Source organism: Haemorhous mexicanus, chromosome 6 (assembly GCF_027477595.1).
Source record: "Haemorhous mexicanus isolate bHaeMex1 chromosome 6, bHaeMex1.pri, whole genome shotgun sequence".
Classification (NCBI taxonomy): domain Eukaryota; kingdom Metazoa; phylum Chordata; class Aves; order Passeriformes; family Fringillidae; genus Haemorhous; species Haemorhous mexicanus.
The window spans coordinates 61,302,732-61,314,915 of record NC_082346.1 but is presented as its reverse complement, the minus strand read 5'-3'; the positions used below and the strand labels follow the sequence as shown (position 1 = coordinate 61,314,915).

The 12,184-nt window shown below is 52.0% G+C and overlaps 2 protein-coding genes across 2 annotated transcripts; both read left to right on the top strand.

Moving 5' to 3' along the window:
* The first annotated feature begins 2,333 nt into the window (after positions 1 to 2,333).
* Positions 2,334 to 3,884, top strand: LOC132328426 (inositol 1,4,5-trisphosphate receptor-interacting protein-like 1). Its single transcript, XM_059848242.1, has one exon. The coding sequence runs from the start codon at positions 2,334 to 2,336 to the stop codon at positions 3,882 to 3,884; it is 1,551 nt and encodes a 516-aa protein (XP_059704225.1).
* Positions 3,885 to 8,454: 4,570 nt separating this feature from the next.
* LOC132328425 (inositol 1,4,5-trisphosphate receptor-interacting protein-like 1) lies at positions 8,455 to 10,005 on the top strand. The gene has a single exon (XM_059848241.1). The coding sequence runs from the start codon at positions 8,455 to 8,457 to the stop codon at positions 10,003 to 10,005; it is 1,551 nt and encodes a 516-aa protein (XP_059704224.1).
* The last annotated feature ends 2,179 nt before the right edge of the window (positions 10,006 to 12,184 follow it).

Genomic DNA, 12,184 nt, shown 5'->3' with positions numbered 1-12,184 from the left:
GCCCATGGAATTGTTGGAATTGTCATTGCTTGAGGCGCTTCAGCAGTGTGTGGGGTGGCACTTGGGGACATGTTTTCGAGTTGGATTTCTCAATGTTCGGTTTGTGCCCTCTGACTTTATAGCAGGACCAATGTGGAGTGGGACACAGCCCAGATGCTGGCAGTTGAGCTGACTCATTCCATACAAATGAGCCTTCCACCATGGCTAGCACTGGGGCTGGCAGCTGAGCCACTGAACACATGCCACCTTACCCTACTGCAGAAGACTTGAAGGCTCAAGCTGGGGCAGAGCAGGGGAGAGGGGTTGGGTAGCTCTCCTGGCTCCTGAGTTCAAGGAGAGAGGAGAGAAACGCTGTTACCCATCAGTCCCTTGAACTCACACATCCTAACCAGGGAAAGAGAGGGGCAAAGACACAATTTTGATTTCCATGTAGTCCACACTGTGAGTGGACCACTCAAATCCAGGTGTACAATATGGCAAATGTGACACATTTTCCTGTGGGAGGAAAAGCTCCAAACGAAACACAGCAAAGACCCTAAACCCAAACAGTAAGGTTTGAATTTTCTGTTATTGATGGCTTAGAGTAGCAGCTGTGCAGTGCTGATTGTGTCTTCTCTGGACACTCATCATCTATGCTTGTCTCAGGGGTCTCCAAAGCCAGGTGATCATTTCTTCCTGCTCCAGCCTGTGCTGAGACCAAGCAGCCCTGGGGTGCCCAGGGCTGTTAGCAGGAGAGCTGGTGAAAGTCACCGCCAGCCACGAAGCCTTCCACTCCAAGGCTCCAGAGACACAAGGACAGAAAGCTGTAGCCTAAGCTGGATTGCACTTGCACCTTTGTTGGCCTTGTCTGTCCTCTGGCATCCTTCAGGCTGGGCAGTGTAAATCTGAGCTGCTTTCACAGGGAATTCAGGGTTTGCCCAAACTGGGGCCTTGCTGAAGGCAAAGGCCACGGAAGGGCTCTCCCTTGTGCTGCCCGTGCCATGGAAGGCCCCAGAGCTAGAGGGCATTTCTTGGCTGCTGAGATTCCTTCTTGACACTCTGGCCTTGCAGGTTAGCAAAATCCACATGGACATGCAGAGACATTGCAGCACTGACTTTCACTCCAACCCTTCCAATTCTCTCCAAGGAAAATTCTGATATTTCCTCCTGCTTGGAAGGGCATGGATTCCCTTGGCTGATGTATTTGGCACAAAGATTCTCCTCACATGGAGCCCCTTCTGTGCAACCTGAAACTCTTCTGTCCATCCAGAACGCATTTTGTCCCACTGGATCATGGGAAGTACAGTGCACAAGCACCACCTTTCTCTCCTCTGCCAGGAGCTGGTTTCACAGCTCAAATGCCTGACGTGATGCCAATGGCCCCAGAAGAGAGGTTGTAGCTAAGTGGGGATCATTATATCAGCCCAGGGAACAAACAATATGAGCAGAGGAAAATGACCTCAAGTTGCACCAGGGGAGGTTTCGATTGGATCTCTAGGAAATATCCCCTCAACCAAAAGGATGTCACTCTTGGGAACAGGCTGCCTATAGAAATGGCTCTGAGGGACCACCCTCAGAGAGGTTTCAAAGTCTTGTGGATGTGGCATTTGGGGACCTGGCTGATTGGCACAGTAGGCAATGTTAAGTTTGCAGTTGCACTGTGTGATCTTCAGGGACATTTTCAACCGCACTGATGCTGAGATTTCAGCGTAGCTCAACCAGAGAGGAGTCAAAGCTTAGACTCAAAGATCCTCAAGGGTGCCTTCCAAGAGGGATATCTAGGAGATTGCTAGTGAAGGGCAGATGAAAATAATCACAAAAAGAGATCAATGGGTGTCCTTTGGAAAAGCTTCACTCAATGGCAGCCCTAAGCAGTACACCAGGGCCACTCTGAGTGCCTGAGCCAGGAGGTGGCTCAGGGGAAAAAGGGTGGGGTTGGCTGGGTTGTGACATGCTGTGACACGTGTGACATCACGGGGGACGTGTCACAATGGAGGCAGCCATAAAAGGCCCCAGCAGGTAACGCTGGCCTTGCATTGCTCTGGCAAGCGGTGAGTGCACACGTGGTGGGGAGGTTGGGCTGGGAACAAGGGCTGGGGCTGAAATGCTGCACCTGGGGCTGGGTTCTCCTTCTGCATGTAGGGACAGCCTCTCATGGGAGAGCCTTGGGCAGGCCACAGGGCTGCTGCTGCTGCTGCTGCTGAGGCAGTGAGACAGGCCTTGCTGCCTACATGGTGTCTGTGGTCCTGTCCTTCCTGTCCCCAGATCCCGGAGGATCCTGTCCTCCATCCAGGAACCAGCAGATCCCTCCATCCCATCCCACTCATGGCCTTCTCTCCCTCCTCCTGCAGACCATGGATCCCGTGGTATTCCTTTTTGTACTTTTGAAAAGCCTCATCCAGTACCCACAGCCCGTGGCTGACGGATTGGATGAGGAAACACGTCTGCGCATGGAAGTGCGTGCAAAACACCTGGAATGGGAGAGACTTCATCTGGAGCAGGAGATGGAGCGGGTCACCTGGAAGCAGGTGCAGCTCTTGAAGCTCTTAGCTGTTGCTGTGCTCCTGGTCTACCTCTTGGTCCTGTGGTTTATTGGGTGGAAAAGCAGCCTGAGGAGAGAGGAGGATGAAGAAGAAAACCGTGGTGCAAATGAAGAGCAACTTGGCAATGTTGCTGCACATGAAGAAGGCAATGCAGGAAATGAAGCTGTCAATGAGTCTGAAATTGCAGAAAACAACAATGATGTTTCAACTGCAGTGCAAGAAGAAGACGATTTCGATGATCGCATTGGACAAGTTATAATGGAGCGCATCCAGTGGCCTGTACAGGACCTGCAGGCAGGCTGTGAGTGGATAACTAAACTCATGGATAATTATAGCCTTTACTTTTGCCATGTCTTGGCAAACAGTTTCTACCCAGTCTTGCAACGAGCGATCGGGGTGGGCAGTGCCTTTGAAGGCTGGAGTCCCCGTGAGCAGGATGTCATGTACCGTGTGCTCATACCCATGACTCCTCCCCGAGGCCACAGCTTCCACCTGGAGCTGGACAGTGCAGGGCAGAGGCAGGTGAGGAACTTCCGTGTCCGTGTGCAGCTGGAGTGCACCTGCACGAGGGAGCAGCAGGCTGAGGACATGCTGTGCTTCCTGCACCACCCCGAGGAGGAGCTGAGGAGGAATCAGGGTCCCAGCCTCCTGGACACCCTCTGCACCGGCTCCTACCTTGACGTGCAGAAAACTGCCCGCTGGTTCTGCCAGCTGGTGAGAGCAATCTGGCCAGCTTTGCCTCAGTCACACAACTGGCACTTAGTGCTGCTGCCCTCCACACGCTCCTGCCAATTCAAAGTGACCAACGGCAGTAAAAGCTTCAGGATTGAGATGCTGTTTGGGGTGCGGAGAGATGACTCAGCCATCTTTGTCAGCAGCCAGACCAGAGAGGCCCACACAGCAAGCACAATCTGGCCCGAGTCCTATGCTGTGGCAGAGGTTGAGTTCTTCAAGCACATTGCCAGGCAGGCCCCCCCGGACAGCTTGCACCTCAAATGCCTGCAGTTCTTCACCCGACTTCAGCTGGGCTTTGGCTTTTCCACCTACACCATGAAGACCATTGTCATGCACCTGCTCAATGTCACGCCTGTCACATCGTGGCGCAGGAGAGATCTCCCGGAACGACTGCAGGATGTCATGGACAGCCTGTGTTTATGTGTGCAAACAAAACACCTCAACCACTTTATTGTGGGTAACCAGAGGCTCCCGCAGGACATCAATTTACCTCCAGATGTTCAAACGGGTGAGACATACAATCTCCTCCATCACCTGGTGCAGGAGCCTCATGCCCACAGCCAGGCGATATATGAGTACCAAATTCTGCAAAAGTGGTTCAGAAGAATCCTTCTTGCTGAAGATTGACCTAATGAAGGGAAGGAGTCAAGGCTATGAACAGGAAGCTGCTCTGCTGTCAGCACAGAACCACCTTGCTGGACAAATTTTGTGCTTAAAGGAGAGGAGGATGTGGGCAAAGGCTTTGGTGAAGGTCCCACAGCCTCTCCTACCACCTCAGCAGGTGGAGGGCCATGGGAAGTTTTATTCTGCCTCCTTGCATCATTTCATTGTCCAAAAAAGGCTCCCAGATGGCATTAACCTCTTGCTTGCAGTTTAACTCTCCCACTCTTGAAAAAGCAGATGAAGAGAACACGCACCATACATGCAGGGCCAAAGTCTCCAAAGTCCACAAGCAACACAAAGCTTTTCCTAGCCCTTGAAAAGGGCAAAAATTTTGAGCATGGAAGAAGTGCGAATGTGGGAGAGAGAAAGAAAAAAAGAAACGGGGCAAGAAGGACCAAGAGGAAAAATCAGTACTGCTGGCCCCGGATGAATCAATGGTTGGAGTCTCTCCTTGTTCCTGGAAGGGACACCTTGACGTCATCATTGAAACAAAGGTGTTGGAGCTGACCTGAAATTTTGTTTATAGAGAAATCTAGATTTTTATTTCACAGATATATATATTGTGTATTCCTATTATAGACTATTTTTAAATTATATATACTACTAAATTACCATAAAACAAAACACTAATATTAATATTATAAAATATATGAAATATGTAGATATGATGTCGTGATAAAAAGTAATTTTAAAGAGTTGAATATGTAATTACGTGTAAATAGTAGCAGTAGAGTGCCTATTTAGTGTCACTATCTGTTGTGACACATTGTTGCTCTTAGTATGTTTATGTCTGGAAGGTGTTACATAAAAGAGATATATTTATAACATATATAAGATACATATGATATATACATGCTGTATAAATTATATTTGAATATACCTGCATATTATGTAGTATACATCACATGCCTGTAATATATTACATTATTGATATAATGTTATATACATGTAAAGCCTTATCTAGTGTTGCTATCTGTTGCAACCCATATTCATGTTCTATAGTTAGTGCATTTACAAGGGGTGAGCTGGAAAACCCTTTGCTCTTTCTTCAATAAAATGCACTTTTACAGAATGTGGAGTGTGCTAGACTTTATTGATCGCAGCCAGGCCTACAGTAGTGGTAAATGTCACACACTGTGAATCTGGGATCTTGAATAGAACTCCTTGAACTCAGCCAAACTGAGAGTGCTGAATTGGCTCTAAGCAGAAATTAGGCCGAGCTGCCCCCAGCCCCTCTGATCACAGAATCCCAGAATGCCTTGGCTTGGAGGGGTCCTTAGAAATTGTCTTGTTCCAGCCCTGCTGCCAAGGGCAGGGACACCTTCCGCTAGGCCAGGCTGCCCCAAGGCCCATCCAAGCTGGCCTGGAACACGGCCAGGGATGGGGCAGCCACAGCTCCTGTGGGCAGCGTGGGCCAGGACTCAGCAGCCTCCAAGGCCAGAATTCCTTGCCCATCTCCAGCCTAAGGCCGCCCTGTGTCAGAGGGAAGCCACTGCCCTGGCGCTGTCCCTCCAGACTCTTGCCAACAGCCCCTCTGCAGGTCTCTGCTGGCTCCCGGGCAGGGACTGAAAGGCCGCAGGAAGGTGCCCCTGGAGAAGGCCTTGGAGAGCGCTGGGGCCAGGAGTGCCGCCATGAGGGCAGCAAGCAGGGTTCAGCCTGTCCGTCCGTGCGGGAGGACACAGGGCGGGCACTGAGGGCCTGCCAGCTGGAGCTGGGAGCTCTGCAGGGCGGCCGGCAGAGAGCCCTGGGCTCCCGCAGCTCTGCAGCCCTCACGGCTGAGGCAGCTGCCCGGGCACAGCCGGCTGGGGACACGCGGCCAGCCCGGGGCCACCCGCAGGGGGAGCCTGCTCGGGGGCCGGCCCAGGCCGCAGCAGGGAGCAGCCCATGGGGCTGTGCCCGGGCAGGGAACGGCTCTGCCCGGGGACAGGGCTCCGGGAGCAGGGCTGCAGGGCCGGCAATGCGGGCACAGAGACTGGGGGACACATGCCTGCAGCCACGGTCAAGATCATACAGGAACCTTCTCACTCTCTGCAGCTCCCACACAGGAGGGTGGGACTGGTGCAGGTCAGCCTCTGCTCCCAGGAAACAAGGGAGAGGACAGGAGGAAATGGCCTCAAGGTCTGCCAGGGGAGAATTAGATTTGATATTAGGGAAAGATTTCTCCTTTGAAAGTGCTGTCAAACAGGGGCACCAGCTGCATGTGGAATTAGTGCAATGATCATTGCTTGTGGCCATTCAGCAACATGTGGGGTGGCACTTGGGTACATGGTTTCCAGGGGAACTTGTCAGTGTCATGCTTGTGTCCTTTGAATTGATGGCAGGAGCAGTTCAGGGTGGGACACAGCCCAGATGCTGGCAGTTGTGAGCTGACTCATTCCATACAGATGAGCCTTCCACCATGGCTAGCACTGGGGCTGGCAGCTGAGCCACTGAACACATGCCACCTTGCCCTACTGCAGAAGACTTGAAGGCTCAAGCTGGGGCAGGGCAGGGGAGGGGGGTGGGTGGCTCTCCTGGCTCCTGAGTTCAAGGAGAGAGTAGAGAAACCCTGTTACCCATCAGTCCCTTGAACTCACACATCCTAACCAGGGAAAGAGAGGAGTAAAAGGCACAATTTTGAGTTCCATCCAGGCAGCATGGAGAGTGGACCACTCAAATCCAGGTGTACAATATGGCAAATGTGACATATTTTCCTGTGGGAGGAAAAAGCTCCAAACGAAACACAACAGAGACCCTAAACCCAAACAGTAAGGTTTGAATTTTCTGTTATTGATGGCTTAGAGTAGCAGCTGTGCAGTGCTGATTGTGTCTTCTCTGGACACTCATCATCTATGCTGGTCTCAGGGGTCTCCAAAGCCAGGTGATCATTTCTTCCTGCACCAGCCTGGGCTGAGACCAAGCAGCCCTGGGGTGCCCAGGGCTGTTAGCAGGAGAGCTGGTGAAAGTCACCGCCAGCCACGAAGCCTTCCACTCCAAGGCTCCAGAGACACAAGGACAGAAAGCTGTAGCCTAAGCTGGATTGCACTTGCACCTTTGTTGGCCTTGTCTGTCCTCTGGCATCCTTCAGGCTGGGCAGTGTAAATCTGAGCTGCTTTCACAGGGAATTCAGGGTTTGCCCAAACTGGGGCCTTGCTGAAGGCAAAGGCCACGGAAGGGCTCTCCCTTGTGCTGCCCGTGCCATGGAAGGCCCCAGAGCTAGAGGGCATTTCTTGGCTGCTGAGATTCCCTCTTGACACTCTGGCCTTGCAGGTTAGCAAAATCCACACGGACATGCAGAGACATTGCAGCACTGACTTTCCCTCCAACCCTTCCAATTCTCTCCAAGGAAAATTATGACTTTTCCTCCTGCTTGGAAGGGCATGGATTCCCTTGGCTGATGTATTTGGCACAAAGATTATCCTCACATGAAGACCCTTACTGGGCACCTGAAACTCTTCTGTCCATCCAGAACCCATTTTGTCCCACTGGATCATGGGAAGTACAGTGCACAAGCACCACCTTTCTCTCCTCTGCCAGGAGCTGGTTTCACAGCTCAAATGCCTGACGTGATGCCAATGGCCCCAGAAGAGAGGTTGTAGCTAAGTGGGGATCATTATATCAGCCCAGGGAACAAACAATATGAGCAGAGGAAAATGACCTCAAGTTGCACCAGGAGAGGTTTCAAGTGGATCTCTAGGAAATATCCCCTCAACCAAAAGGATGTCAAGCTTGGGAACAGGCTGCCTAGGGAAATGGCTCTGAGGGACCACCCTCAGAGAGGTTTCAAAGTCTTGTGGATGTGGCATTTGGGGACCTGGCTGATTGGCGCAGTAGGCAATGTTAAGTTTGCAGTTGCACTGTGTGATCTTCAGGGACTTTTTCAACCACACTGATGCTGAGATTTCAGCGTAGCTCAACCAGAGAGGAGTCAAAACTTAGACTCAAAGATCCTCAAGGGTGCCTTCCAAGAGGGATATCTAGGAGATTGCCAGTGAAGGGCAGATGAAAATAATCACAAAAAGAGATCAATGGGTGTCCTTTGGAAAAGCTTCACTCAATGGCAGCCCTAAGCAGTACACCAGGGCCACTCTGAGTGCCTGAGCCAGGAGGTGGCTCAGGGGAAAAAGGGTGGGGTTGGCTGGGTTGTGACATGCTGTGACACGTGTGACATCACGGGGGACGTGTCACAATGGAGGCAGCCATAAAAGGCCCCAGCAGGTAACGCTGGCCTTGCATTGCTCTGGCAAGCGGTGAGTGCACACGTGGTGGGGAGGTTGGGCTGGGAACAAGGGCTGGGGCTGAAATGCTGCACCTGGGGCTGGGTTCTCCTTCTGCATGTAGGGACACAGCCACTCATGGGAGAGCCTTGGGCAGGCCACAGGGCTGCTGCTGCTGCTGCTGCTGAGGCAGTGAGACAGGCCTTGCTGCCTACATGGTGTCTGTGGCCCTGTCCTTCCTGTCCCCAGACCCCTGAGGATCCTGTCCTCCATCCAGCAACCAGCAGATCCCTCCATCCCGTCCCACTCATGGCCTTCTCTCCCTCCTCCTGCAGACCATGGATCCCGTGGTATTCCTTTTTGTACTTTTGAAAAGCCTCATCCAGTACCCACAGCCCGTGGCTGACGGATTGGATGAGGAAACACGTCTGCGCATGGAAGTGCGTGCAAAACACCTGGAATGGGAGAGACTTCATCTGGAGCAGGAGATGGAGCGGGTCACCTGGAAGCAGGTGCAGCTCTTGAAGCTCGTCACTGTTGCTGTGCTCCTGGTCTACCTCTTGGTCCTGTGGTTTATTGGGTGGAAAAGCAGCCTGAGGAGAGAGGTGGATGAAGAAGAAAACCGAGGTGCAAATGAAGAGCAACTTGGCAATGTTGCTGCACATGAAGAAGGCAATGCTGGAAATGAAGCTGTCAATGAGGCTGCAATTGCAGAAAACAACAATGATGTTGAAATTGCAGTGCAAGAAGAAGACGATTTCGATGATCGCATTGGACAAGTTATAATGGAGCGCATCCAGTGGCCTGTACAGGACCTGCAGGCAGGCTGTGAGTGGATAACTAACCTCATGGACAATTACAGCCTTTACTTTTGCCATGTCTTGGCAAACAGTTTCTACCCAGTCCTGCAACGAGCCATCGGGGTGGGCAGTGCCTTTGAAGGCTGGAGTCCCCGTGAGCAGGATGTCATGTACCGTGTGCTCATACCCATGACTCCTCCCCGAGGCCACAGCTTCCACCTGGAGCTGGACAGTGCAGGGCAGAGGCAGGTGAGGAACTTCCGTGTCCGTGTGCAGCTGGAGTGCACCTGCACGAGGGAGCAGCAGGCTGAGGACATGCTGTGCTTCCTGCACCACCCTGAGGAGGAGCTGAGGAGGAATCAGGGTCCCAGCCTCCTGGACACCCTCTGCACCGGCTCCTACCTCGACGTGCAGAAAACTGCCCGCTGGTTCTACCAGCTGGTGAGAGCAATCTGGCCAGCTTTGCCTCAGTCACACAACTGGCACTTAGTGCTGCTGCCCTCCACACGCTCCTGCCAATTCAAAGTGACCAACGGCAGTGAAAGCTTCAGGATTGAGATGCTGTTTGGGGTGCGGAGAGATGACTCAGCCGTCTTTGTCAGCAGCCAGACCAGAGAGGCCCACACAGCAAGCACAATCTGGCCCGAGTCCTATGCTGTGGCAGAGGTTGAGTTCTTCAAGCACATTGCCAGGCAGGCCCCCCCGGACAGCTTGCACCTCAAATGCCTGCAGTTCTTCACCCGACTTCCGCTTGGCTTTGGCTTTTCCACCTACACCATGAAGACCATTGTCATGTACCTGCTCAATGTCACGCCTGTCACATCGTGGCGCAGGAGAGATCTCCTGGAACGACTGCAGGATGTCATGGACAGCCTGCGTTTATGTGTGCAAACAAAACACCTCAACCACTTTATTGTGGGTAACCAGAGGCTCCCTCAGGACATCAATTTGCCTCCAGATGTTCAAACGGGTGAGAAATACAATCTCCTCCATAACCTGGCGCAGGATCCGCATGCCCACAGCCAGGCCATACATGAGTATCTGGTTCTGAAAAAGTGGTACAAAAGAATCCTTCTTGCTGAAGATTGATCCAATGAAGGGGAGAAGTCATGGCTACGAGCACAGAGCTGTGCTTGTGCTGCTAACTGGTGGCAGCAGAGAACTACCTTGTAGTCCAAATTTGGTGCTTAACGGAAAAAAGGATGTGTACAAAGGCTCTGGCGAAGGTCCCACAGCGTCTCCGGTGGAGGGCCATGGGAGGTTATAATCTACCTCCTTGTATCATTTCACTGTCCAAAAAAAGCACCCAGACCGCATTCAGCCCTGCTTACCTCCTCTCCCGCGCCTGAAAAGGCAGGAGAAGAGAACACGCGCCATACATGCAGGGCAAAAGTCTCCAAAGTCCTCCAGCAACACAAAGCTTTTCCTGGCCTTTGAAAAGGGCAAAAATTTTGAGCACGGAAGAAGTGTGAATGTGGGACAGAGAAAGAAAAAAAAGAAACGGGGCAAGAAGGACCAAGAGGAAAAATCAGTACTGCTGGCCCTGGATGAATCAACGGATGGAGTCTCTCCTTGTTCCTGGAAGGGACACCTTGACATCAGCATTGAACAACGGTGTTGGAGCTGACCTGAAATTTTGTTTATAGAGAAATCTAGATTTTTATTTCATAGATATATATATTGCGTATTCCTATAATAGACCATAATATTTATAAATTACATACACTACTAAATTACCATAAAACAAAACACTAATATTAATATTATAAAATATATGAAATATGTAGAGATGATGTTCTGATAAAAAGTAATTTTAAAGAGTTGAATATGCAATTACGTGTAAATAGTAGCAGTAGAGTGCCTATTTAGTGTCACTATCTGTTGTGACACATATTGTTGCTCTTAGAATTTTTATGTCAGGAAGGTGTTACATAAAAGAGATATATTTATAACATATATAAGATACATATGATATATACATGCTGTATAAATTATATTTGAATATACCTGTATAATATGTATTACACACAGCATGTGTACATTACATTATATGATATGATATGATAATATTGATATAATTTTAAATTCATGTAAAGCCATATTTAGTGTCGTTATCTGTTGCAACACATATTTATGCTCTATAGTTAGTGCATTTACAAGGGGTGAGCTGAAAAACCCTTTGCTCTTGCTTCAATAAAATGCACTTTTATAGAATGTGGAGTGTGCTAGACTTCATTGATCTCAGCCAGGCCTACAGTAGTGGTAAATGTCACACACTGTGAATCTGGGATCTTGAACAGACTCCTTGAACTCAGCCAAACTGAGAGTGCTGAATTGGCTCTAAGCAGAAATTAGGCCGAGCTGCCCCCAGCCCCTCTGATCACAGAATCCCAGAATGCCTTGGCTTGGAGGGGTCCTTAGAAATTGTCTTGTTCCAGCCCTGCTGCCAAGGGCAGGGACACCTTCTGCTAGGCCAGGCTGCCCCAAGGCCCACTCAAGCTGGCCTGGAACACGGCCAGGGATGGGGCAGCCACAGCTCCTGTGGGCAGCGTGGGCCAGGACTCAGCAGCCTCCAAGGCCAGAATTCCTTGCCCATCTCCAGCCTAAGGCCGCCCTGTGTCAGAGGGAAGCCACTGCCCTGGCGCTGTCCCTCCAGACTCTTGCCAACAGCCCCTCTGCAGGTCTCTGCTGGCTCCCGGGCAGGGACTGAAAGGCCGCAGGAAGGTGCCCCTGGAGAAGGCCTTGGAGAGCGCTGGGGCCAGGAGTGCCGCCATGAGGGCAGCAAGCAGGGTTCAGCCTGTCCGTCCGTGCGGGAGGACACAGGGTGGGCGCTGAGGCCCTGCCAGCTGGAGCTGGGAGCTCTGCAGGGTGGCCGGCAGAGAGCCCTGGGCTCCCGCAGCTCTGCAGCCCTCACGGCTGAGGCAGCTGCCCGGGCACAGCCGGCTGGGGACACGCGGCCAGCCCGGGGCCACCCGCAGGGGGAGCCTGCTCGGGGGCCGGCCCAGGCCGCAGCAGGGAGCAGCCCATGGGGCTGTGCCCGGGCAGGGAACGGCTCTGCCCGGGGACAGGGCTCCGGGAGCAGGGCAGCAGGGCCGGCAATGCGGGCACAGAGACAGGGGGACACATGCCTGCAGCCACGGTCAAGATCATACAGGAACCTTCTCATTCTCTGCAGCTCCCACACAGGAGGGTGGGACTGGTGCAGGTCAGCCTCTGCTCCCAGGAAACAAGGGAGAGGACAGGAGGAAATGGCCTCAAGGTCTGCCGG